Source organism: Vidua chalybeata, chromosome 24 (genome assembly GCF_026979565.1).
Source record: "Vidua chalybeata isolate OUT-0048 chromosome 24, bVidCha1 merged haplotype, whole genome shotgun sequence".
NCBI lineage: Eukaryota > Metazoa > Chordata > Aves > Passeriformes > Viduidae > Vidua > Vidua chalybeata.
Genome location: NC_071553.1, coordinates 1,320,201 through 1,339,868, shown reverse-complemented (window position 1 = coordinate 1,339,868; position 19,668 = coordinate 1,320,201). Strand labels below are relative to the sequence as shown.

The window sequence follows — 19,668 nt, the reverse complement described above, 5'->3', positions numbered from 1 at the left end:
GTGGGTATTAGGAGACACTCAGCCCTTTGTGAAGCACTCAGATGTGCTGCTGAGGGAACTCCTTTTGAGAAGAATTTTCAGTCTGTGTTTGTCAGGGATGCTGTCAACACGTTTAGCCTGTCTGCAGGAGGCAGAGTTTGCTGACAGGACCCCAGGGCATAACTTCTGCTCCACAGCTTCTAAGAACTAAAACGTCACAAATGTATTTCTTAAGCAGACTAGTGAAATTAAATGAAGTATTTAGGGCAGTTATCAGCTGCCTGGAACTTAAAATTGCAATTTTAAGCAAATGTATTGAGTTGTATGGATTTACCATACCAGAACAGCTGCTCTTCCAGGCTTTTATTTCCTGTGCTCAGCATCAACAGAATTGTTACATCAACAGAAGTATTTGAATTTTGCCTTTGGCTTGGCTTCTTGCTTGGCAAGAAGCCACAAGAAACTCTTGCTTTTTCTGGACAGATTCTTTGCAGGAGAAGGTCCTGCAGCCCCAAGGGTTGTCCAGCAGTGCTGGTGTCACTGTGCTGGGCAGGGTTTGCTCAGGAAGGTGTTTGGTGTGTCTTGGGCAGTGGCAGGGTGAGGGCTGGGACAGCTGAAGCGATGCCTGCACATTCCTGGGAATGAACCCAGGGTGTCCAAAAAGGCACTGCTGGCTGCCAGTCTGCTGCTGTCTTGCTCCATCCTGGATCTTTCCATGCATCTCTTCTGTAGAAACTTGAGTAATGATTTTACATTGTAGATAAGACTTCTATATATGTATTTCAATAATTTGCTTGTTATTAGCCTGCATTGCAAAATTTTTTTGCCCATGAGAGAAGAAAATAAGATGCCAAGACAATAAATGAATTTTTTGTGGGGAGCACAGGGGAGAATTAATGCTTATGATTTATTTGAGTAGCTGTGCTTTGGAATTGCCTTCTCCTTCCTGCATATGAGTCACTCAATTGGTATGATGTCCTTCTCCAAAAATCTTGATGACTTTTGCTGTGTGGCAATAAAATATTTGGGTTTCTTCCCTGCAGAATTTGGTGTTCATTTAGCAGAACTGACTGTGGATCCTCAGGGAGCTCTGGCCATCCGGCAGGTGAGTTTTCCTGGAACTGCAGAAAGAATTTAGATGGAAATTTCCTCGGTTTTTAAAATATTCTTCCATGTTTCCAGGTGAAAAATTTGAAGTAGCTTTCTGAGTCTTTCTTTCAACATTATTCTGGTGTAACATTTTTTGAACTTAATAAACCTGGTGCTGAGACAATACTCTACTGGAAATGGACACAGCTTAGGAGGTGGGTGGTAGACATCAGCAAGCAGAAGTGTGGCTTCTCTTTGCAGAAGCTTTTTCTGTAGGTGTTTTCCTCCTTGGAAAGGAAGTTTTGGTTCTGTATTTCTTTAGTTACTTTGTGACCTGAGTCTTGTGCCTTTCTAGAGCTGCTGCCTTGGGTCACTGCTATGCAGGCCATTGCTGCTTAGTGGGTACCCAGCAGTTCTTTTTACTGCAGTAACTTTGTGGTCCATTTCATGGGGTTTTTTTTTCATTTTTGGCAAGCCCTGATGCCACTCTAAAAGAAGCATGATGGGACGGGAGGCTGAGCAAATGGGTCAGGGGTGATCCTTGCAGTGGTTCCAGGATATGTCCCTGATTCCTGACCTCTCTCCTGATACAGCTGGCGTCCGTTATTCTCAAACAGTATGTGGAAACTCACTGGTGCTCTCAGTCTGAAAAGTTTAGACCTCCAGAGACCACAGAAAGGGTAAGACTTGGTTTCACATGATCTGGTTTGAAACACTTTATCCATCAAGAATATTAATTCTTTAGGCAGTTAAAGAAGTACCAGTGCCCATGTGTATTGTGAGGATTAATGGCTTCAGTTACGTTTTTTTGACATTTTGCATTTCAAAAATCTGTTTTCAGTTGCTTAAAACAGCACTGGGCTTGAGAAGCTTGGTCTGCTTCCTGTAGGGAAAGTTCAGCCACAATGCTCCTGTTATTCTCAGAACAAGACTAGAAGAAAAGCTGCTTCCTAAGTTTCACAAATACTGATTCTGGCAGTCTATTTTTTTGAGATTTGCTAAATCTTTTGTTATACATCTTGGGACTTAAAGGTTATTTTCCCATGACAAATTTTAGTTTAAAGCTGCTGGGTTTCATTGAGAATCTGTTCAGCAGGAGTATTTAACAGCTAAGATGGCCAGATATTCCAGCCCTTTCCACTCAGACTGTTGACTGGAGCATCTTTCATATCTAGAATATGATTCATCCCATCCAGAGATAATTGCTTGAATTATGTCCCAGAAGTGGTTTTATTTTTTCCTGTCCCTTCTGGGCTGGGTGACTGTTCTTGTTTACTGAACTCTTCCAAAGTAAGCAAACATAGTCCCTGACACTGGAGCTGGGATTTATCTCAGCTAACTCTGGATGTTTTTCATGTAGATCTGTATACCCTGTGTAGTTGCAGCTGTGTGCTATTTCCTCTGTGCTTGTCTGATGCTGTGTGTGAGATGATGCTATATTAAAATACACCATGCAGTTTTCTCTAAAAAATTATAGGAGGTAGTGTGCAAGAGTGTTTTTGTCTCCTGGATGTTCATTTTGTAAAACCAGCATCTAATCAATATCAGGATGCAGTCATAATTTAGATTTTTTTTAAATTAGATTGTGCTATGGGCGTGGATCTATTCTGAATGCTGTTGTTTTCTACAGGCAAAAGTTGCTATCAGGGAGCTGCTGCCCAACGGGCTGAGGGAGTCCATCAGCAAGGTGCGCTCGAGCGTCGCCTACGCTGTGTCAGCCATCGCCCACTGGGACTGGCCCGAGGCCTGGCCCGAGCTCTTCAACCTGCTCATGGAGATGCTGGTCAGCGGCGATGTCAACGCAGTGCACGGAGCCATGAGAGTGCTCACAGGTCTGTGGCTGCCATGGCTGGGCAAGGCTGCTGTAGGCAGCAGTTCAGGCTTTTCCTTGTGCCAGTATTCTGTCTCGTTTCATCCAAATTGAAGAAATCGGAATTTTCTTCCTCTCTTCCCCTGGGCCTGGTGCCTGTTGCTGGCTGTGGAATTGTGTGCTCAGCAGGTGTCATGAGAGCTGGGGAAGGAGGTGCTGTGCTGCAGGTTGGAGTTCAGCAGGGACTTTGACTGTAACACGCTGTTTTCCAGATACCTGAAGCTTTTAGTGTGGTATTTTTCTGCTTGCCTTTGAGGATTGCCTCAGCTAGATCAGATGACCCTTGTCTAGTGAAGTGCAAATCAACATGTTTCAATACACTTAGTGTTTCCCAATGGTTCTATTGCTGCTGTTCCCTACAAGTTGGATTTCTTATAAGAACTCTTCTTTTTCCTTTTTTTAGAATTTACCCGAGAAGTGACGGACATACAGATGCCACTTGTAGCTCCAGTTATTCTTCCAGAGATGTACAAAATTTTCACAATGGCAGAGGTATGATCTTCACAGTGAGGTTGGTATTGGATGAAATTAGTGGGAATGTTTCTTTAAACACAGAAACTCCAGATTTAATGGTTAAGTCATACTGTAGTATGAGTTAGACTTAAAGTATTTTCTTGATGATATAATAGTTGATGGCAGCTAATGTTTCAACAGAAAAGTTGAAGCCAATAATAAGAAAATAAAGCTAAAGCAAAAATGAAATACAATTAAAAGGAAGTATCTTGTGTAAAAAGAATGTTGTGTTCCTGATGTTTAACTTTTGTCTAGGTGTATGGGATTCGCACGAGGTCACGTGCAGTGGAGATATTTACCACGTGTGCCCACATGATCTGTAACATGGAGGAGTTGGAAAAGGCAAGAATTTAACTTGACATACATGATACTTTGAATTCAAACTGAGTGAGGTTCTAAATAATAGTTAATATGGAAATGTAACACTTGAAAATTACGTACTGTGTCAGCTGGAATTCGGGGGAAGAGGCTGTAATTTAATACATGTAAAGTAGCTGACTCCCTGCTTTACATGCATGCCTTGATAGTGGGACTTAGTTTCCATAATTAAGGTTAATTTATGGTTTATCAACAGACATGCTTGTAAGAGCTCAAGAAAGGGGGGAGTCAGCATGGGGAGGAGATGGAGTATCATCCCTTCGTTTGGAAATCTGTGGCTTAGCTTCCAGCCTTCAGCTGAGCCGTGTGTCCCGATCACCTGCCAGGCCTTGGGCACCTGGATAACGAGGGACCCTTGGGTGAGGCTTTGGTTCCAGGCTCCTCCTGGAGCTTCACCTCGTGCTTCAGGAGGTGCCTTGGCCTTGTGTTCCTGCAGGGGTGGGGGAAGCCAAACCCAGCCCAGTTTTGGAAAAATAGCTGTTAAGAAACAAACACAGCAGTCAAGCAGCTTTAGACATGAGTCTGCTGTCTGGCTCTAATTGAGCGCATCTGCATTTTAAATGGCCTCTGACAAGTGGCTTTTCCAGCACTCCCAGACAATAAATGGTTATTTTTAACTTTTGGGGTGTGAAGATAGGGAAGGGTGACTCTCAGTCTAGTGGCTGGTCACTGCTGAGTGGCTCGATGTGCTGTTCCCTCCCTGTTTGCACAGGGAGCAATCCAGTACAGACTTTTGGAAAGTTCTGGTAATTACATTGTATCTGTACTGCCATGACAAGGTTATTCATGCATTGTATCATGCAGCTGATACCAGTATCTAAGAGATAGCCAGTAGCTCCCCACTCTTATTCTGGAGAAGGGCTGGAAGTGTCCTTTGCATTGAATACTAAATCTTCTCTATTGAAATTTTACTTAAAAAAAAGAAAAAGGGAATCTTTTTATAAATGGCATTTCCTAATTGATTTAAACATAGGACTTCGCTGTCCTGGCTATGGATTTATGAGGAATAATCTCAATAAAATTATTTTGGTCCTGTATTACTTGCTCTGCCAATTACTGCTTATGGAGTGCTCTGGAAAAATACTTGCTGCATTTTCCTAGGAAGAATCATCCTGTTGATCTTCAGGCCAGCTGTTGATACTCAGCTTGTTTGGTTTGGGAGATGGAGGCCCTGCAGGGAGATAAATGGCAGCCGCAGGGTTTGGGGTGATTGTGTGTGTGATGGAGCCACCCCAGGTTGGTTTTGAAGCCTGGGGGTGCTGGGGTGCAGGGCAGGATTCAGCTCATCTAATGAAATGCCTCTCTAGGATGGGGTGAGCACTGTTCCTGGGGCTCTCCAGACTGGATTGTCTGGATCTCTCTTGAGACTCCAAATTGATAAGTTGGATGTGAGTGTTTTGTGGGAGCCTGTGCTGTGGGGTTCTGAAGAGTGGGATTCAGCTGAGCTTAGTTCCTTGCCTAAAGAGAGAGCCCAAGTGATGTCTGAAACAGATTTCGTGTGACTTTGCAGTATTCTGCAGTTGCCATGAGTTTCTCTTCTATTTTGTACCAGAAAAGTGCATTTGCTGTTGCTTCTAGTGCTTTACCTGTCAGATGTGGGGGTTCTGTATCTGGTATTCAGCTGTGCTTTCATTGTCTGTAACCAGGGTGCTGCCAAGGTCCTGATTTTTCCTGTGGTGCAGCAGTTTACAGAGGCCTTTGTCCAGGCCCTGCAGATGCCTGATGGACCAACATCGGACAGCGGGTTTAAGATGGAAGTTTTAAAGGTGAGTCACTTAGGGCTGGTTAAGTGGAGAAAGAATTTAATACCAACACACACTCACATGTGCTGGAAGACAAACTCAAGTGGCACATCTCCCAGTATTGCTCATGGTGTGAACAGTGAAGCTTTTGGCTTCCAGCACCATCAACAGTGAAATAAGTTGTTTGCCTGTACTGAAGATACCTATGATGAGATCCATGAGGATCTGTCTGTAAAATGATCCACAGGAATCTGATCCATAGGACCATCTGTCTCTGCCATTTGCTGATCTAATGTATCTTGGATATGTCTTGGACATTATAATCTGTAGTTATATACCAATCTTTTCTAAAGGTGCTGCAGAATTCTGCTGCAGCGAAGCTGTAAAAGCTTATTAAGTGCAGGTGCTTTTCTGGAACTTGCCTGTTCTTTAATGCTAAATGATTTCTGAGAAAGAGAGATGGAAGGTCTTTCTACTGTCCTGGTTTCCCCTGCTGTAGAGAGGAGATTGGATTGGAGAGCTCTGTGTGCAGGGGGACGAGGGCCAGTGCAGACCCCTGTAACAGCTTGGAAACCTCTGGAGCTGTAGGGTATGCTGCCTGCAGCATGGGAGAGCAAAAAGCCGAAAGCATCAGTTGCAGGATCAAATCCAGATCTTTCATTTCCCTGCCTGTGTGCTGGGGTGAGCAACACTCAGGTCAGTGTACAGGTTTCTGAGGATGGGCACTGAGGCCCATTCAGTTCCATGAAGAAAGCAATAAGGAAGTTATTGAAGACAAGTGTCAAAAGTTTTTCAGGATGACCAGCTTTGTGCTGAAGTAATGAAAATACATGCTGGGAGGGTGCTATTGTGTTACACAAACCAGCAGCTCCTGAGCTCTGTGTGGTAGAACTTGTCTCAGCCCTGTTCAAGGCAGCAATATCTGGTCTGGGCATCCTGTGGCTTCTCAGTGAGGGGCTGCATGTCTCATCCTCTAAGAACAGCTGGAGCTGTTCTTGCTGTGCAGCACTACTGAAAAGCAGTTTGGGGAAGGCTTGGCTTCACAGTTTTTGTTGAGAGGGTGTCTCTTGTGGTTTTTTTTTTTTTTCCCCTTTTTGTTGCCTGTGCACTGGGATTCCTGGGGCAGTGATTTATAGGAACAGCAACATGAAAGGAACACTGCAGGGTATCATCTCAATATGAACAGGCTGCAGCTCAAGAATATTTGGATCTCTTACTCCAGATACTCACATTTGGATTGTTAATGAGTAGTGGTATTTTTCAGTCTCCACAGAAAGCAGTTGTAACTGATGGCTTTGCTCTAAACCAGGCCAGGCCAGTTCTGTTGTCATTACATCCATGCATTCTGCAGCCTTTTCTGTTATTTAAATAATAACTGCTTGCTGGCATTGGGCTGTTTGTATGGGTATGTCAGCACTGGTCTCTCCAGGAGGTTCTTGAACAATGTGACAGGCTGGGAAAGTCTCTGAGGAAATGTCACCTTATTCTTGCTCTGCTCCTTAGCTGTGTGAGGGCCTCTACCAGGGAGGTGCAGCACAAGAGGATTTGGATCTGAATACACTGCTGTGTGTCGGGTGGCATCGATGGCAGCAGAGAAGCAGTGTGGATTTAAACAGGAAATTCAGGAGATCTGCTGACAAGTGGTTTGTAGGAGGCTCTTTTTGAAGAGATGAGTGTTCTGGCTGTTGACTTAAGGCAATTCATGGTTTTGTAACTTAGGGTTTCTAAGCTGATGATAGCAATTTTCTGGGGAAAAAGGGATTCAGGTGAAGTTCACTTTCAGAGGAGTGGATTTTATAGTCATTGTAATGTAGAAGTAAGAAACCTTAGGGGATTATTTAAACCAGCTCTACAGATGAGGTCATTACAGGAACCCCTTGAAAAGCTGATGCAATGGAAGAGGGAATTGAGATTTTTTTTATAGCACATTTTCAACCAGATGCAAGCTCAATTCCATCTCCTTGTCCTTAATGAAGTGCTATGTGGAAAATGACAGGAAGACTTTTTTTTCCCCTTCCCTGTCACTTGAGAGCTTTGTACTCCAAGGTTCCTGGAGTTCTTGATGGAAGTCAGAGGCAGTCGTGACCTAAACTGTTGTGCTGTCCATGTCAGAATGTTCTGCAGGACAGTGGCAGAAGCTTTAAGGAATGCTATTGCAGTGTGCACCTCTGCCTGATTCGCTGGGACCAGTTATCCTGGTTAGGGGAGTGAATAGTTTGGATCACATCATGGGGAACCACTGATGGATAATGTGTCCCAAGTTGTTCCCAGAATAGTTACAAGTTTTTAAGCAGTTATCAGCAGAAAATCAGAGCCTTTTATCCTTGGAGGAGATGGGAGGTTTGGCCACAACAAAAATACCAAATGTGAGGACTAGAAGGAAATACCCATGGGGTAATTTATCGTTGTGTTTGATAGTTCAGCATGAATTAAATTGGTGTCTCTAAGGATGAATGAGCTGCAACTTTGCAATTCTTGAATCCTAATTCCAGTGTTGAACATGCTACTATTGATCGTTTTGAGAGAAACAGAGTGATTAAACAAAACAGGTGTCAGATTTAAGGCAAATTTCACAATAATGGAATGCAAATTGGAATACAATGGTGTACTAGTGTGCAGTAATATATCAGGAACACCAATTAACCAACAATCTAAAGCATCTTGCAGCCTTGCTGTTGTGCTTTTTCATTTGTGCTTAGAAGCTGTTCAACACCTGTGGGTCAAATGCTTGCATTTTTCCTGATGCTGGAACAAATAATTAGCTAGAAAAAAAAAATAATTAATACTAACCTCTTTGTTCTTGGATGGAAGATGAGGTGGGATCTGTGTCTTGGGACAAACTTCCCAATTTTATGAACAAGGTACTTCAACCTGCCACTGCTGGACTTTGTCTGACAGTCAGCTTTAGCGTGCTCTCTAGTGTGTATTTTAAGCTTTTTATCCAAAAATTTAGGGATTTCTTCTCCGTTTAAAGATGAAGACAGGAAAAGAAGCAATAAAAGGCTTTGATAGAGTGACTTGAAGGAGCAGTGCTCTGAAGAGAGAAGGATAAGGGCTTTCTTGAAGGATTAATAGGTGGTGGAATAATACGTGGAGATTGGCAGAGGATCTGTGAAGCAGGTCTTTGAGTTCAGACAAGCAGTGGGAATTGGCAGAATGAGGGGCCAGGGGTTGAAATACAACATCTGACAGGAGAGTGCTCTGTTTTTTAATGACTTGCTCTGCAGGACTGTGGTGACCTTGCAAATGCAGCTTTCTATTGTTACAACTGCAGAGCCTACAATTGAAGAGCTCCCTTAGCACTCCAGCAGCGCTTCCTGCAGAGTTGGTTGGGCGTAGATCTTAGAAACATTTACATAGGGTTCATATGGAGTGGCATATGGAACAAGTCTGTTGGGATGGTCCTGTGGCCCTAGCAGGGTGTTGAGTTTGCAGCAGTCCTGAAGATCAGATTCACTTCCTTTGCCAGAATCTGCATAATTTTTTTTTTTTTCCAGAGACTTCAGCAGGTCTTTTCTGTAATGTTTCTTTCTAGCACCTGCCAGACTCATTCCCAAACCCACATAACTGGGTTATTCCTGACTCATCTCCTGCTCATCTCCAATACTGATATTAGATTGCTGTTGTTTTTCTGGAAGGTGAATTACTATTTTTTTGTTTCTATTAATGTACCTAATGCTGCAAACAAACTGTGCAGAGTGGTTTGTACTGGGTAAGCACAAACAAACTGACACCCGTGTGTCTGGGGGCAGCACCTCTCAGGCAGTTTGTGAGAGGCTGTTAGCCTGTAACAAGTGTAACACAGCTGGAGCTGTGCCCCTGGGGAGGAGAGGGAGGAGTGAGAGCTCTCTCACTCCTGGAGGGTCCCAAAAGGCAAGTGTCGGTGGAAGAGCTCCCCTAAGTCAGGATGATCAGCTTCATGAAAGTCCAGGCACAATCCCCTGTGGAGCTGCTAAGCTGCTCCCAGAGAAGCCCCTGTGCTGGGCTGGCACAGCCACCAGTGCCCGCAGCAGAACAGGAAGGGAATTGATCTGGGTGGGTGTTTGCTTCTCCAGCTACTCCTTGGATGTGCAATGGATGTGTTGCTTGCATGAGTAGAAGTGTGGAAAATGGGCAGTAGTCTGGTTTTACATTACATTAGAATTCTTTTTCTGGGACAAGACACTTCCAGGATAATTGTATCCAGACAGCGCTGCACAGTGATGTGCTCTGGATTTGAGTCATTGTCTTAGCACCGCATTGTCTTCATCCAGAGTGCTACATCTTGTGTTATTCCTTTGCTTCCCTGCAAAGGAGGAAACACCAAGAGAAGTGTGTTGGTGAGTGTTTGAGAGAGGGGACTGTGCGGTCAGGAGTGAGAGGTGACCTTGGTGACAGGAAGCCTTTGGATGATCTCAGTTGTTAATGAAACAGCAGCCTGTGATTTGAGTGTGTTGATGGCTTTCCCAGTTTCACTTTTGACTGATATTCTTTTTGGTTCCAGGCTGTGACAGCACTTGTGAAAAACTACCCAAAGCACATGATTTCATCAATGCAGCAGATCCTGCCCATTGTCTGGAACACCCTTACGGAAAGTGCTGCTTTATATCCTTGGTAGTGAACGTGTTTAACTGGAATCGAACAAGACAAACTCAGTCTCGTACCCAGTAATGACCTGACTGCTGGAGAAGCACAATGCACAGAGTGTTCTGCCCTGCCAGACAAAACAGGATCTTTCTGTTACTTCTGGAGGCTCCATTAAGTTTCTTTTAGCTTAAAATGTATGCTGATTGATGCCTGTGCCCTGTAGAATTGCCACAAGCTCTGCATTGTTTCTGGTCCTTTTTCGTAAAAATTGTCTTCTTAAAAAGATGCTGTTCACAGTGTAAAGACTTTAGGAGAAGGAGAACCAGCAGTACCTTTTGCTGCAGCAGAACTAATGGCTGATTGCACTTGCTGCAGAAGCTGATTTGCCATTTGAATTTTCAGTCAGTGCTCCACTGCACACCCAGCTGTGTCAGAGTGGTCTGTGTTTGCATTGCCCTGTACTTGAAAACTGACAACTCAGATCTCTCCATATTGTTTTTTCAGACCTCTGTTAAAATACAGTGGAAGGTGTCCCTGCCCATGGCAGGGAGATTGGAACTAGATGGTCTTTAAGATCCCTTCCAACCCAAAATGTATTGTGAATCTATGAAAATACAAGGAGCTGTTTGTTGGATTTTTGATGGTGTATTTCTCCCTCTCCTGTCCTTACTCCTACTACAGTCCTGTTGGTATGGACAAACAAAATGGGCTTTTGTTTGCAAAAGGGGAGAGTCTTGTTCTTCCTTTCTTTGTGTTTGCTCTGGTGCTTGTTGGATCTTCAGTTCACCATCCGCAAAGAAAACTCCTTCCTTCTTACCCCCAGGTTAGTTTTTTGTCATTTCCCAGGGCTGGTGCTTATGGAGAAGTTTGGTAAGGAGCAGAGCCAACCTAAGGTAGGATGTGGGAGCATGGGGTGGTTCCTCACCCTTGAGCAGCAATGAGATGTTGAATTGGCTCACATGCCCTGGAAAGAACGAGTCTGGGGGGTTCTGTTCTTGCAAACATAAATGAATTTTTGGGTTACCTTGATGAGTTTGATCTAAGTTAATCAAATAATCAAAGATGTGCTGAAGTGATGTGTGAGTGTTCTGTAGAAAGTAGTCTTTGAACTTGGGCAATGCACAAAGCCAGGAGCTCCTGGGGTTGTTGTCTCTGTGTCCTGAAGCACAGGACTCTACGCAAAATCAAAGGCCTTTTAAAGAACGAAACCTTCCCAAGTTATCAGGAATTTTAAGACAGGAACAGATTAATTCCAAAATAGATGTTGTTTAAAAAAAAGCATTTCCTTAACTCCATCCACTTATGTGAGAACAGAAGTAAATTACACAGAAGAGGTGGAGGATCCTGTGGATTCTGATGGTAAGAACTTGCACTTCACTTCTGCAGTTTGAAGAGGAATGGAGTTACCTCAATATTGCTGCCAAAACTGACTGAAACACCGTGGGAGATGGTGCTGAAGGTGCATTTACCATATTAGAATGGTGTCCATCACTTCTTTGCAAATTACTTGTGATTGTGATCAATGAAGGCACACAATTTAAGTTTTCTAATGGCCCAAGGAGTGAATTTGGCAACAATATTGAGGTAAAAGTAGTGGGACAAAAGAAAATCAAATAGGTTTTAGGTTGAGCTTGATAAATTTTTAATAAGGGATGTGTGGTGGGAAGAGAGCAGAAAGTGATGAGGTCTGAAATCCTCCTGGGGCTGCTGCTGCACTTGCTAGTCCAGGAGAATGAATAAATATCTGCTCAGAGAAGCTAACAGTTTGTAATTATTTTCACATCCATTTGTACCTTTTTGTATGTTGGCATATTCAGTCATGTTCTTTTTTGTTTTTTCCACTTTGTTCAGGTGAAGTTCTGGGCTTTGAAAATCTGGTGTTCAGCATATTTGAATTTGTTCATGCCTTGTTGGAAAACAACAAATTTAAGAGCACAGTGAAGAAGGCTCTGCCAGACCTGATCTATTACATCCTGCTTTACATGCAGATCACAGAAGAGCAGGTGAGCATGTTTGTGTTGTGTATGAAAAAAGGAAATGCAAGATTTAAACCAGCAAGTGTCCTGGGAAGAGTTTCAGTGCGTGGAAGCTGCTGTAATCTTATAGTCTGTCCCATCACTTTGCTGTGGCAGCACTTAGAGGTTCCAGAATGGTACAAGGTGAACAGTAAATCACAGATCACAGAAGGGTTTGGGTCAGAAGGGACTTTAAAGCCCATCCTGTTCCACCCCCTGCCCTGGGTGCAACCTTCCACTATCCCAGGTTCCTCCAAGCCCCATCCAGCCTGGCCTTGAACACTTTCAGTGATGGGACATTCACAACTTCTCTGGGCAACATATCCAGTGTCTCAGCACCCCCTTAGTAAGGAATTCATTCTGTAATCTAAACCTCCCATCTTGCCCCTTGTCCTGGGGCCCTGGTCAAAGGGCTTTAATTTTAAGGCAATTATAAGGTCCTCCTGGGATCTTCTCCAGGCTGAACAACCTCAGCTCCTTCAGGCTTTCTTCATTCATTCTTCCATGTGCTGTGAAAATGAGGATTTTCATGCTGAAGGGAATAAACAGCTTTCTGTGAGAGCAAAAATGTTGTGCTAGTAAGGTGAAATAATTTGTACTGAAATTCTGCATAGCTCCTGGCCTCTCAAGTGTGACAACCATCATCTTTTACTTTAGGTAGACATGCATAAAAACAAGCACTCTGTTAGAAGATTTGTCTGCTTCTCCCATTCCTCATCTAAAAATAAAGCTGTGTAGCATTGATTCCACGTCAGTCATTAGTTCTGTCAAACTCTGATCTCAAATGAGGGGCCGAAGAGCAAGATGAGCTTGGAACAAAGAGAGTTTCTTCTTTTCAAAGGTTTCTCCAATGGAATAGAAGAAAAATCAGTTGAGGATGAAGACTTCTTGTGGAAGAGAAAAATTCTGAAAGTAGTTTTCCAACACAGGTTGCAGGGAACAGAAAAGCTGCCTTTTACCGATGGTGTCCTGAATTCTCAGCTGCCCTGTCCTTTTTGTCTCCTCTAGATTAAAGTTTGGACTGCGAATCCGCAGCAGTTTGTGGAGGATGAAGATGATGATACATTTTCCTACACAGTGAGAATTGCTGCTCAGGATCTCCTGCTGGTATGAAATATATTCCACATTTAGATACTGAAGTAGTAATAACAAGTATCAAACCTGCCCTCAGGAAGGGCATTTAGACAAAAGGCCAACTTTTAACAGTCCATACAAATGAGTGTTACCATTTCCTTGTGCACAGGCTGTGGCTGCTGATTTCCAGAATGAGAGTGCAACTGCTCTGGCTGCAGCAGCTACGAGGCATTTGCAGGAAGCTGAGCAGGCTAAAAACAGCGGTGCTGAGCACTGGTGAGGGGCTGGGGCAGGGGGGGACGGCGCTGGGGCGGAGGGGATGGCGCTGGGATGGGTGTCGAGCTCATCTGCAGCACTGGGTGCACCATGATTTAATCACATTTCATTTGTGACAATGCTACTGAAGAGCGAGGATTGAGCTGGAGAGCTCTCATTAGAAGAAGCAAAAGAAAGTACAGCAATTCTTGAGCCAGATGGTGAAATCTCCATGTGGAGTACTTTGGGCAGTTCCTAGCACAAGTTATCTGTGCCAAGGCTCCCTCCCTTCAGAGCTTGATGTTCCTTAAAACATCTCATGGGAAATGACAATTACTTATAGAAAATCAGAAGAGAAATTTGCAATACTTCATGTTCAGTTAATTGGGATAAAGTTTTCAGGAATATATATATATGTGTGTGTGTGTGTGTAAAAAAAAAAAAAATAATTTTTTTTACTTGATGTCAAGAAGAGTGGTGCTGTGTGCAGATGTATGTGTTCAATTTTAGAACTTCAGAGATGCAGTTTTTAATGCTGTTTGGGGATAGAAGAAAACTCCACTGCAGGAGTACCTGGTTATTGGTCCACAGATTCTCTCCTGGTTTTACAGTGCATTGGTTCAGTGTTTGTGTTTATTTTGAATATTAGTGTCAGAGGAGCCCCTCTGATAATGAGCAGCAGTGGAATGGCTGCAAAAGCAGACATTAGGTCCCCATCTGCCTCAGTTGTGAGAAGTTGTAAAGTAGGTTCTTGGCTTCACAAATAAAACCAAGGAGAAGTGTATTTGCACATAGCTCTATATCATCATAATTAACAAAATGTTAATGCAAAATTAGATGTTCTTAAACCTTTAATGTACTGGGTATCCCAGTGCTTCTGCACATAAATTATGAAGGCATGGCTAAAACACAAGCTTTCATGGAAGAGATGCTTTTTTATTATGGGAACAAAATTGGTACAAGTAGCAACTATTCCACCAGTATTTTAGGAAGTGACTGAGAATGCTGCCCATCCTCAGGGAGTTTCCAAGCCCCCGTCTTGCAGTTTGTGAATGTTAATCCCTTTAAGGGCTTTTTTATATTCTCTTTTGGGATCAAGGAAATAGTTGTCGTAGCTTAGACCAGAAAATTATTTGTGACTTGACTTCAGAATATGTATTTATTTCTTGAGTGATCACAGAAGAAAAGTCTTAAGGCATCTGAACTATTTTGCAGGTGGAAAATACATGAAGCCTGTATGCTGGCCCTGGGCTCAGTCAAGTCTATAATCACAGACAGTGTGAAGAATGGGAGAATACACTTTGATATGCATGGCTTCCTGACAAACGTGGTCCTAGCAGACCTCAACCTTTCAGGTATGTGGGACCCTGCATCCCTGGGAATAACTGCTGGGTGCCAGACACTGGGAGTCTCTGATGAATCAGTCAGGTTGATGTGTGCATGAGGTATTGGGAAATGCACTTGTGCACCTTGCTCATGTGAAAAAAATAAATCTTGTGAGTTCCCACATGCTCCCAGTTCTAGTGTAAGTCCTTTATATGTGGGACTGTGCTTTTTCAGCTGGATCTCATTGTTGGCTGGATGCATGAGCTTGTAGGGTTTGAGGAGCTGGGTGGAAAATAGCTGTTCTGATGTCTTGTGTCTGTTCCTGGGAAAGTCACCAGCAGTGTTTAACCGCCTTCAGAATTCCTGCTGCACCATGTCATCCCATTTGTTTTATGCTGAGGCTGACATGAGTTGTAGCACATGAATTCAAATAATGCTCTCGGCTAAATGGGGTTCTGTTATTGGGAACTCAGCAGGATTTTGCTCTCTGTGTTATCTTACATCAGTGTGCAAGAAAATCAGAGGAATTGTTGAAAGTCAGACCTCAAAAGTCCTTGCAAATTAAAATTTTAGACATTTAAGGCATTAATGTGAGCATCATTGATGAGTCCACATTGAGTTGTCAGTGTAGAAGAAACTGGTTCCTGGGTTCCTTTTTCATCAAAGAAACACTTATTTATCCCATTACAAAGAAGGGGTTTTTCTTTTCTTTGTGTTAATGTTGAGTGAAGAACTAGTGTGCAATGCATGTAAGAAACCAACCACAGCAATTTCCATATATTTACATTCATTTACATGTGTGGCATTGGGTTGTAAATGAGCTGCTGTGCTCTGGAAGGGCTCTGGAGTCAGTGTGTTGATGGCTCTCCAAGGACATCCATTTAATGGTCAGTAATGGTACATACAAAGAAATGTAGTGTTTTATGATACTGACTTAAAGAACAAAGCTCTTCTCTTGCTGTACATCTTGCACAGAGTGTTTTATGTCCTCATCTTAAAATTAGTACTTGCAGGAGCATAAATAATGGCAGTAAAGATGCTGAGGAACAGAGAGCATCATCACTTTGAGGCGAGCCTAGATAGGTAAGGAGATTCATAGTCTGAAAAGGCAGCAGGATTAAGTGTGATAAAGATATATCATACCTTGGTGAGTGGAAGCAAGTGAGTGGATAATGAATGTCCACTGTTTCTGTGGTGCTGGTGAACCACAGAATTCCATTCTGTAACTGCAGGGTGATGGCTGCAAACTAGCAATGTAATCTGTGAAAGGTCCCTGGGTATGGCTCTGTTGTTCTAATGCTTCTCCCTAAGATGCTGCTGTTTTCTTCAGCTGGGGACAGAATATTGAGCTGGATAAATGGGAATTAGTGGAAACGCCTCTGTTCTCTTCCTTTGCTTTTGTTCAGTGATTAAAAAGTTCAAGTGTGAATACTTGAGGAGTTTTTTTAATAAATGAGAAATTACTCTTTGAAATAACTAAGAAAATAAACCAGATTCTGCCCATGAACAAAAATTCTTTGTATGCTGGCACACTTGTCTTGTGTGTCACATTTCAGTGTTTTCCTATTGGGATGACAAGATTTTAAATAATGGATGGAAGCAGCTGTGATTTTAAACTCATAAAGCTTACTCTGAAACAACTGAGGTTTTTTGTTTTGCTGCAGTGTCTCCTTTCCTCCTGGGCCGGGCCCTGTGGGCTGCCAGCCGTTTCACTGTGGCCATGTCTCCAGAGCTCATCCAGCAATTCCTGCAAGCCACTGTCAGTGGATTGCACGAAACCCAGCCCCCCTCTGTCCGGATCTCTGCAGTCAGAGCCATCTGGGGGTAAGCAAACCCTGGGCTATTCCACAGCCCCAGGGACAGGGCTATAGATCGCACTGATAAACTGGTTTGTAAAAATAGCATTTCTGTTTGGGCTGTGGGAGGTTTTGCTTTGAATGAAGTAGACATCAGCTTAAAAAGCGTAGGCAAACAGGTTCAAAATAGAATAACTCTAATGAGGAATATGGAATTGAGATTCAAGGTTGGCTACAGTAAAGTGTTGTGATGGATATGGTCACAGGGAGGAGCAACACTAGGTAGTGTTGGATGAAACCCAGATTATTCCTGTTTGGTCATAAAGGTGACTGACATCATACAGGCCTGTGGAGCCAATCACAGCAATAAGGAGTGTTTGGGGTTTGATTTCCTTATCCCATTTTTGTCAGAAGGAAGCTCTGCTGTACTCGATGAACATTAGTGTAAAATCAAAAAAAAAGTCACAAAAAATCTGCTAAAACCTAACTGTTCACCACTTCCAAACAGAGCACTTTGTCTTATTTGCACTGAAATGTTAATGAATAAATGAAGTTGGAGATTTATGACTTAGTTATTCCTGAAATTGCTTTATCACACCCCAGGTCACTTGTAGAACATGGTAACGAAACACTTTGTAAGCAGTGTCTGTCCTGGACTTTTTCCTTTTCTCCATCGATGGGCAGCTCTTAGGAGAGATCTGTCACTGAGGGGCAGTAGAAGCTTCTAACATCACTCGGCTCAACTCTGCTTTGTGTGGAATGCAGAGGGAAGATTTCTGGTGAGAGCTTTCCTCCTCCTTCCTGCTGAGCTGCTGGGAGGTCAAGCAGTAGTGGACTGAAGGAGAAGTCCTAGAGGCGTGAACTTAAGGAATAAGAATGGACAGGATGGATCAGCCCCTCATGTATTATCCAGAATGGAATATATTTAAGTTACTTCAATATATTAGGAATGTATTTTTGTATCACAAATTTCTCATCTAGCTACTGTGACCAGCTGAAGATCTCTGAGAGCACCCACGTGTTGCAGCCTTTCCTTCCCAGCATTCTGGATGGCCTGATCCACTTGGCAACTCAGTTCAGCTCCGAGGTGCTGAACCTGGTGATGGAGACACTGTGCATTGTGTGCACGGTGGACGCGGCGTTTACAGCCAGCATGGAGAACAAGATCTGTCCCTTCACCATTGCAATATTCCTCAAGTACAGTAACGGTATGCATTCCACTTCCATTCCCAAAGCACAGTTGGTTTTGCTGTTGAATCCTGCTGCTGAAAGCTTAATCAATGGTCATTGAATGAACATTGATTCCCGTGGTAGAGGGGAAACTTGCTGCCTTGCCCAGCCAAAATAGTGGTGGCAAAGATTGAGATGTGTGTGTTTTAGTAAACAGTGCTTTCTCTCTCCAGATCCTGTTGTTGCTTCTCTTGCCCAGGATATTTTTAAGGAGCTAGCTCAAATAGAAGCCTGCCAGGGTCCAATGCAGATGAGGCTGATCCCAACCCTTGTCAGCATCATGCAGGCCCCAGCTGACAAGATCCCGGCGGGGCTGTGTGCAGTAAGTGCTTCAGTGGGACACGGCCTGGGCTGGAGATGTTCCCTGTTCAGTAACACCTGGGGTGGCTGCTCTGCAAAGGGCAGAAAGGCTGCAGTGGACATGCTTTGGAGCAATGGCTTCAGTCACTGGGGGAGATTTCTCTGTGGAGAAGAGGCAAACTGCAGGTGCAGGAAGATGTTTCCAAAAGTTTGCTTTAAACTGCTTCTCTGGCCTTCTTCCAGTCTCCACAGTATCAGTCATCCCCAGTCATTTTGCTGTGACATTGCCATCTTTCAGCAGGAATAGTCTCTTCTCCCAGCAGACTACACAACTTTTCCTTGCATTTCTTCCTAAGGCTTTTTCTGATTTATGCATCACATATGTATGAATTGGAGATAAATTATGCAGGCGCCCTAATAAAAGATGGAGCACTGACTGGGTAGAATGGTTGTATGGAATTAAATTCATAAACATCCAGATCAATATGCATATAATCTGTTAATTGGCATGACTGTAGCAATTGCTTATGGGTAATTAAAATAAATTTAAATCAATATAACCAAAATGGAACAAGTCAGCTTGAACAGTTCTCTGGCTGTTCTGATTAGCATGCATCTGTTTGCCATGTTTGAGTGGTGACACTGCTCTTAATGTGGGAACTATCATGGGAACTTCTACAGCTCACACCAGTGATGCTTGGGGTGTGTGACTCCAGGGTCCTCACATTTAAAAATTATTCTAGACTGTGAGTTCAGGGTGTGGTTGCAGCAGTGGCCACATCCTTGTAGTTTCACACCTTTGATGTTTGCAGCAGGGGTGGGTAGTGGTGACTTCAAGTAATGTGGCTGCTGCTGTGACAGTTTGTGCTTTCCTTTCAGACTTCTATTGATATACTGACTACAGTTGTGAGGAATACAAAACCCCCTCTGTCTCAGCTCCTCATCTGCCAGGCATTCCCTGCAGTGGCACAGTGCAGCCTGAACACAGATGACAATGCTACTATGCAGGTACCCCTGTGGGGAGGGGGAGGCAGGTGACACTGTGGGGAGGGGGAGGATGGCAGGGCTGTACCTGTCCGAGAGAGGTGACACAGCCTTTGAGGAAGCCCAGGCTGTTCTTGCCAGCTGCTGTACCAGCAGCCCCCCACAGCTTCTGCCACCTCCAGTTTACCATGAAAGTACTGTTGTTCAGGGCCTGCAGTGACTTTTCCTGATCATTCCTGAATGTGGAGAACTACAGTGAGAAAGGCAACAGCCTGGATGTTTTTTCTATTTTAGTGCACTGGAGCATGTTAAAAGAACCTACCAACCAAAGCCCAAGAACACAAAAAAAAAAAAACCCAAGCAATTAAGCAAACCTGTAATGTTTTTCTGCCCCCATAACATTTATCACACTAGGTAATGGCAGGGGCTATCTTCAGGAACTTTCACAAGCACAGGACAGCAAAAACCCTCCTAGCCCTCCTGCTCTAGGAGCTTTCTGCTGTACTCATTTATTAGGGAAGGGGAAGGCAAACTTCTTTTTGATTGAGCCA

General features: G+C 43.5%; 1 protein-coding gene across 1 annotated transcript in view; it reads left to right on the top strand.

The window, feature by feature from the left end:
• The window catches only part of IPO9 (importin 9), a 39,476-nt gene that overhangs the window by 9,303 nt on the left and 10,505 nt on the right, over positions 1-19,668 (top strand). The window contains exons 2-17 of the mRNA XM_053963872.1: positions 1,023-1,084; positions 1,662-1,748; positions 2,699-2,900; positions 3,342-3,430; positions 3,707-3,793; positions 5,476-5,595; positions 10,055-10,155; positions 11,438-11,496; positions 11,989-12,140; positions 13,161-13,259; positions 13,396-13,502; positions 14,697-14,836; positions 16,472-16,631; positions 17,585-17,811; positions 18,007-18,155; positions 19,013-19,141. Of these exons, the coding sequence (XP_053819847.1) occupies positions 1,023-1,084; positions 1,662-1,748; positions 2,699-2,900; positions 3,342-3,430; positions 3,707-3,793; positions 5,476-5,595; positions 10,055-10,155; positions 11,438-11,496; positions 11,989-12,140; positions 13,161-13,259; positions 13,396-13,502; positions 14,697-14,836; positions 16,472-16,631; positions 17,585-17,811; positions 18,007-18,155; positions 19,013-19,141 (1,970 nt within the window). The remainder of the gene's footprint in view (positions 1-1,022; positions 1,085-1,661; positions 1,749-2,698; positions 2,901-3,341; positions 3,431-3,706; positions 3,794-5,475; positions 5,596-10,054; positions 10,156-11,437; positions 11,497-11,988; positions 12,141-13,160; positions 13,260-13,395; positions 13,503-14,696; positions 14,837-16,471; positions 16,632-17,584; positions 17,812-18,006; positions 18,156-19,012; positions 19,142-19,668) is intronic.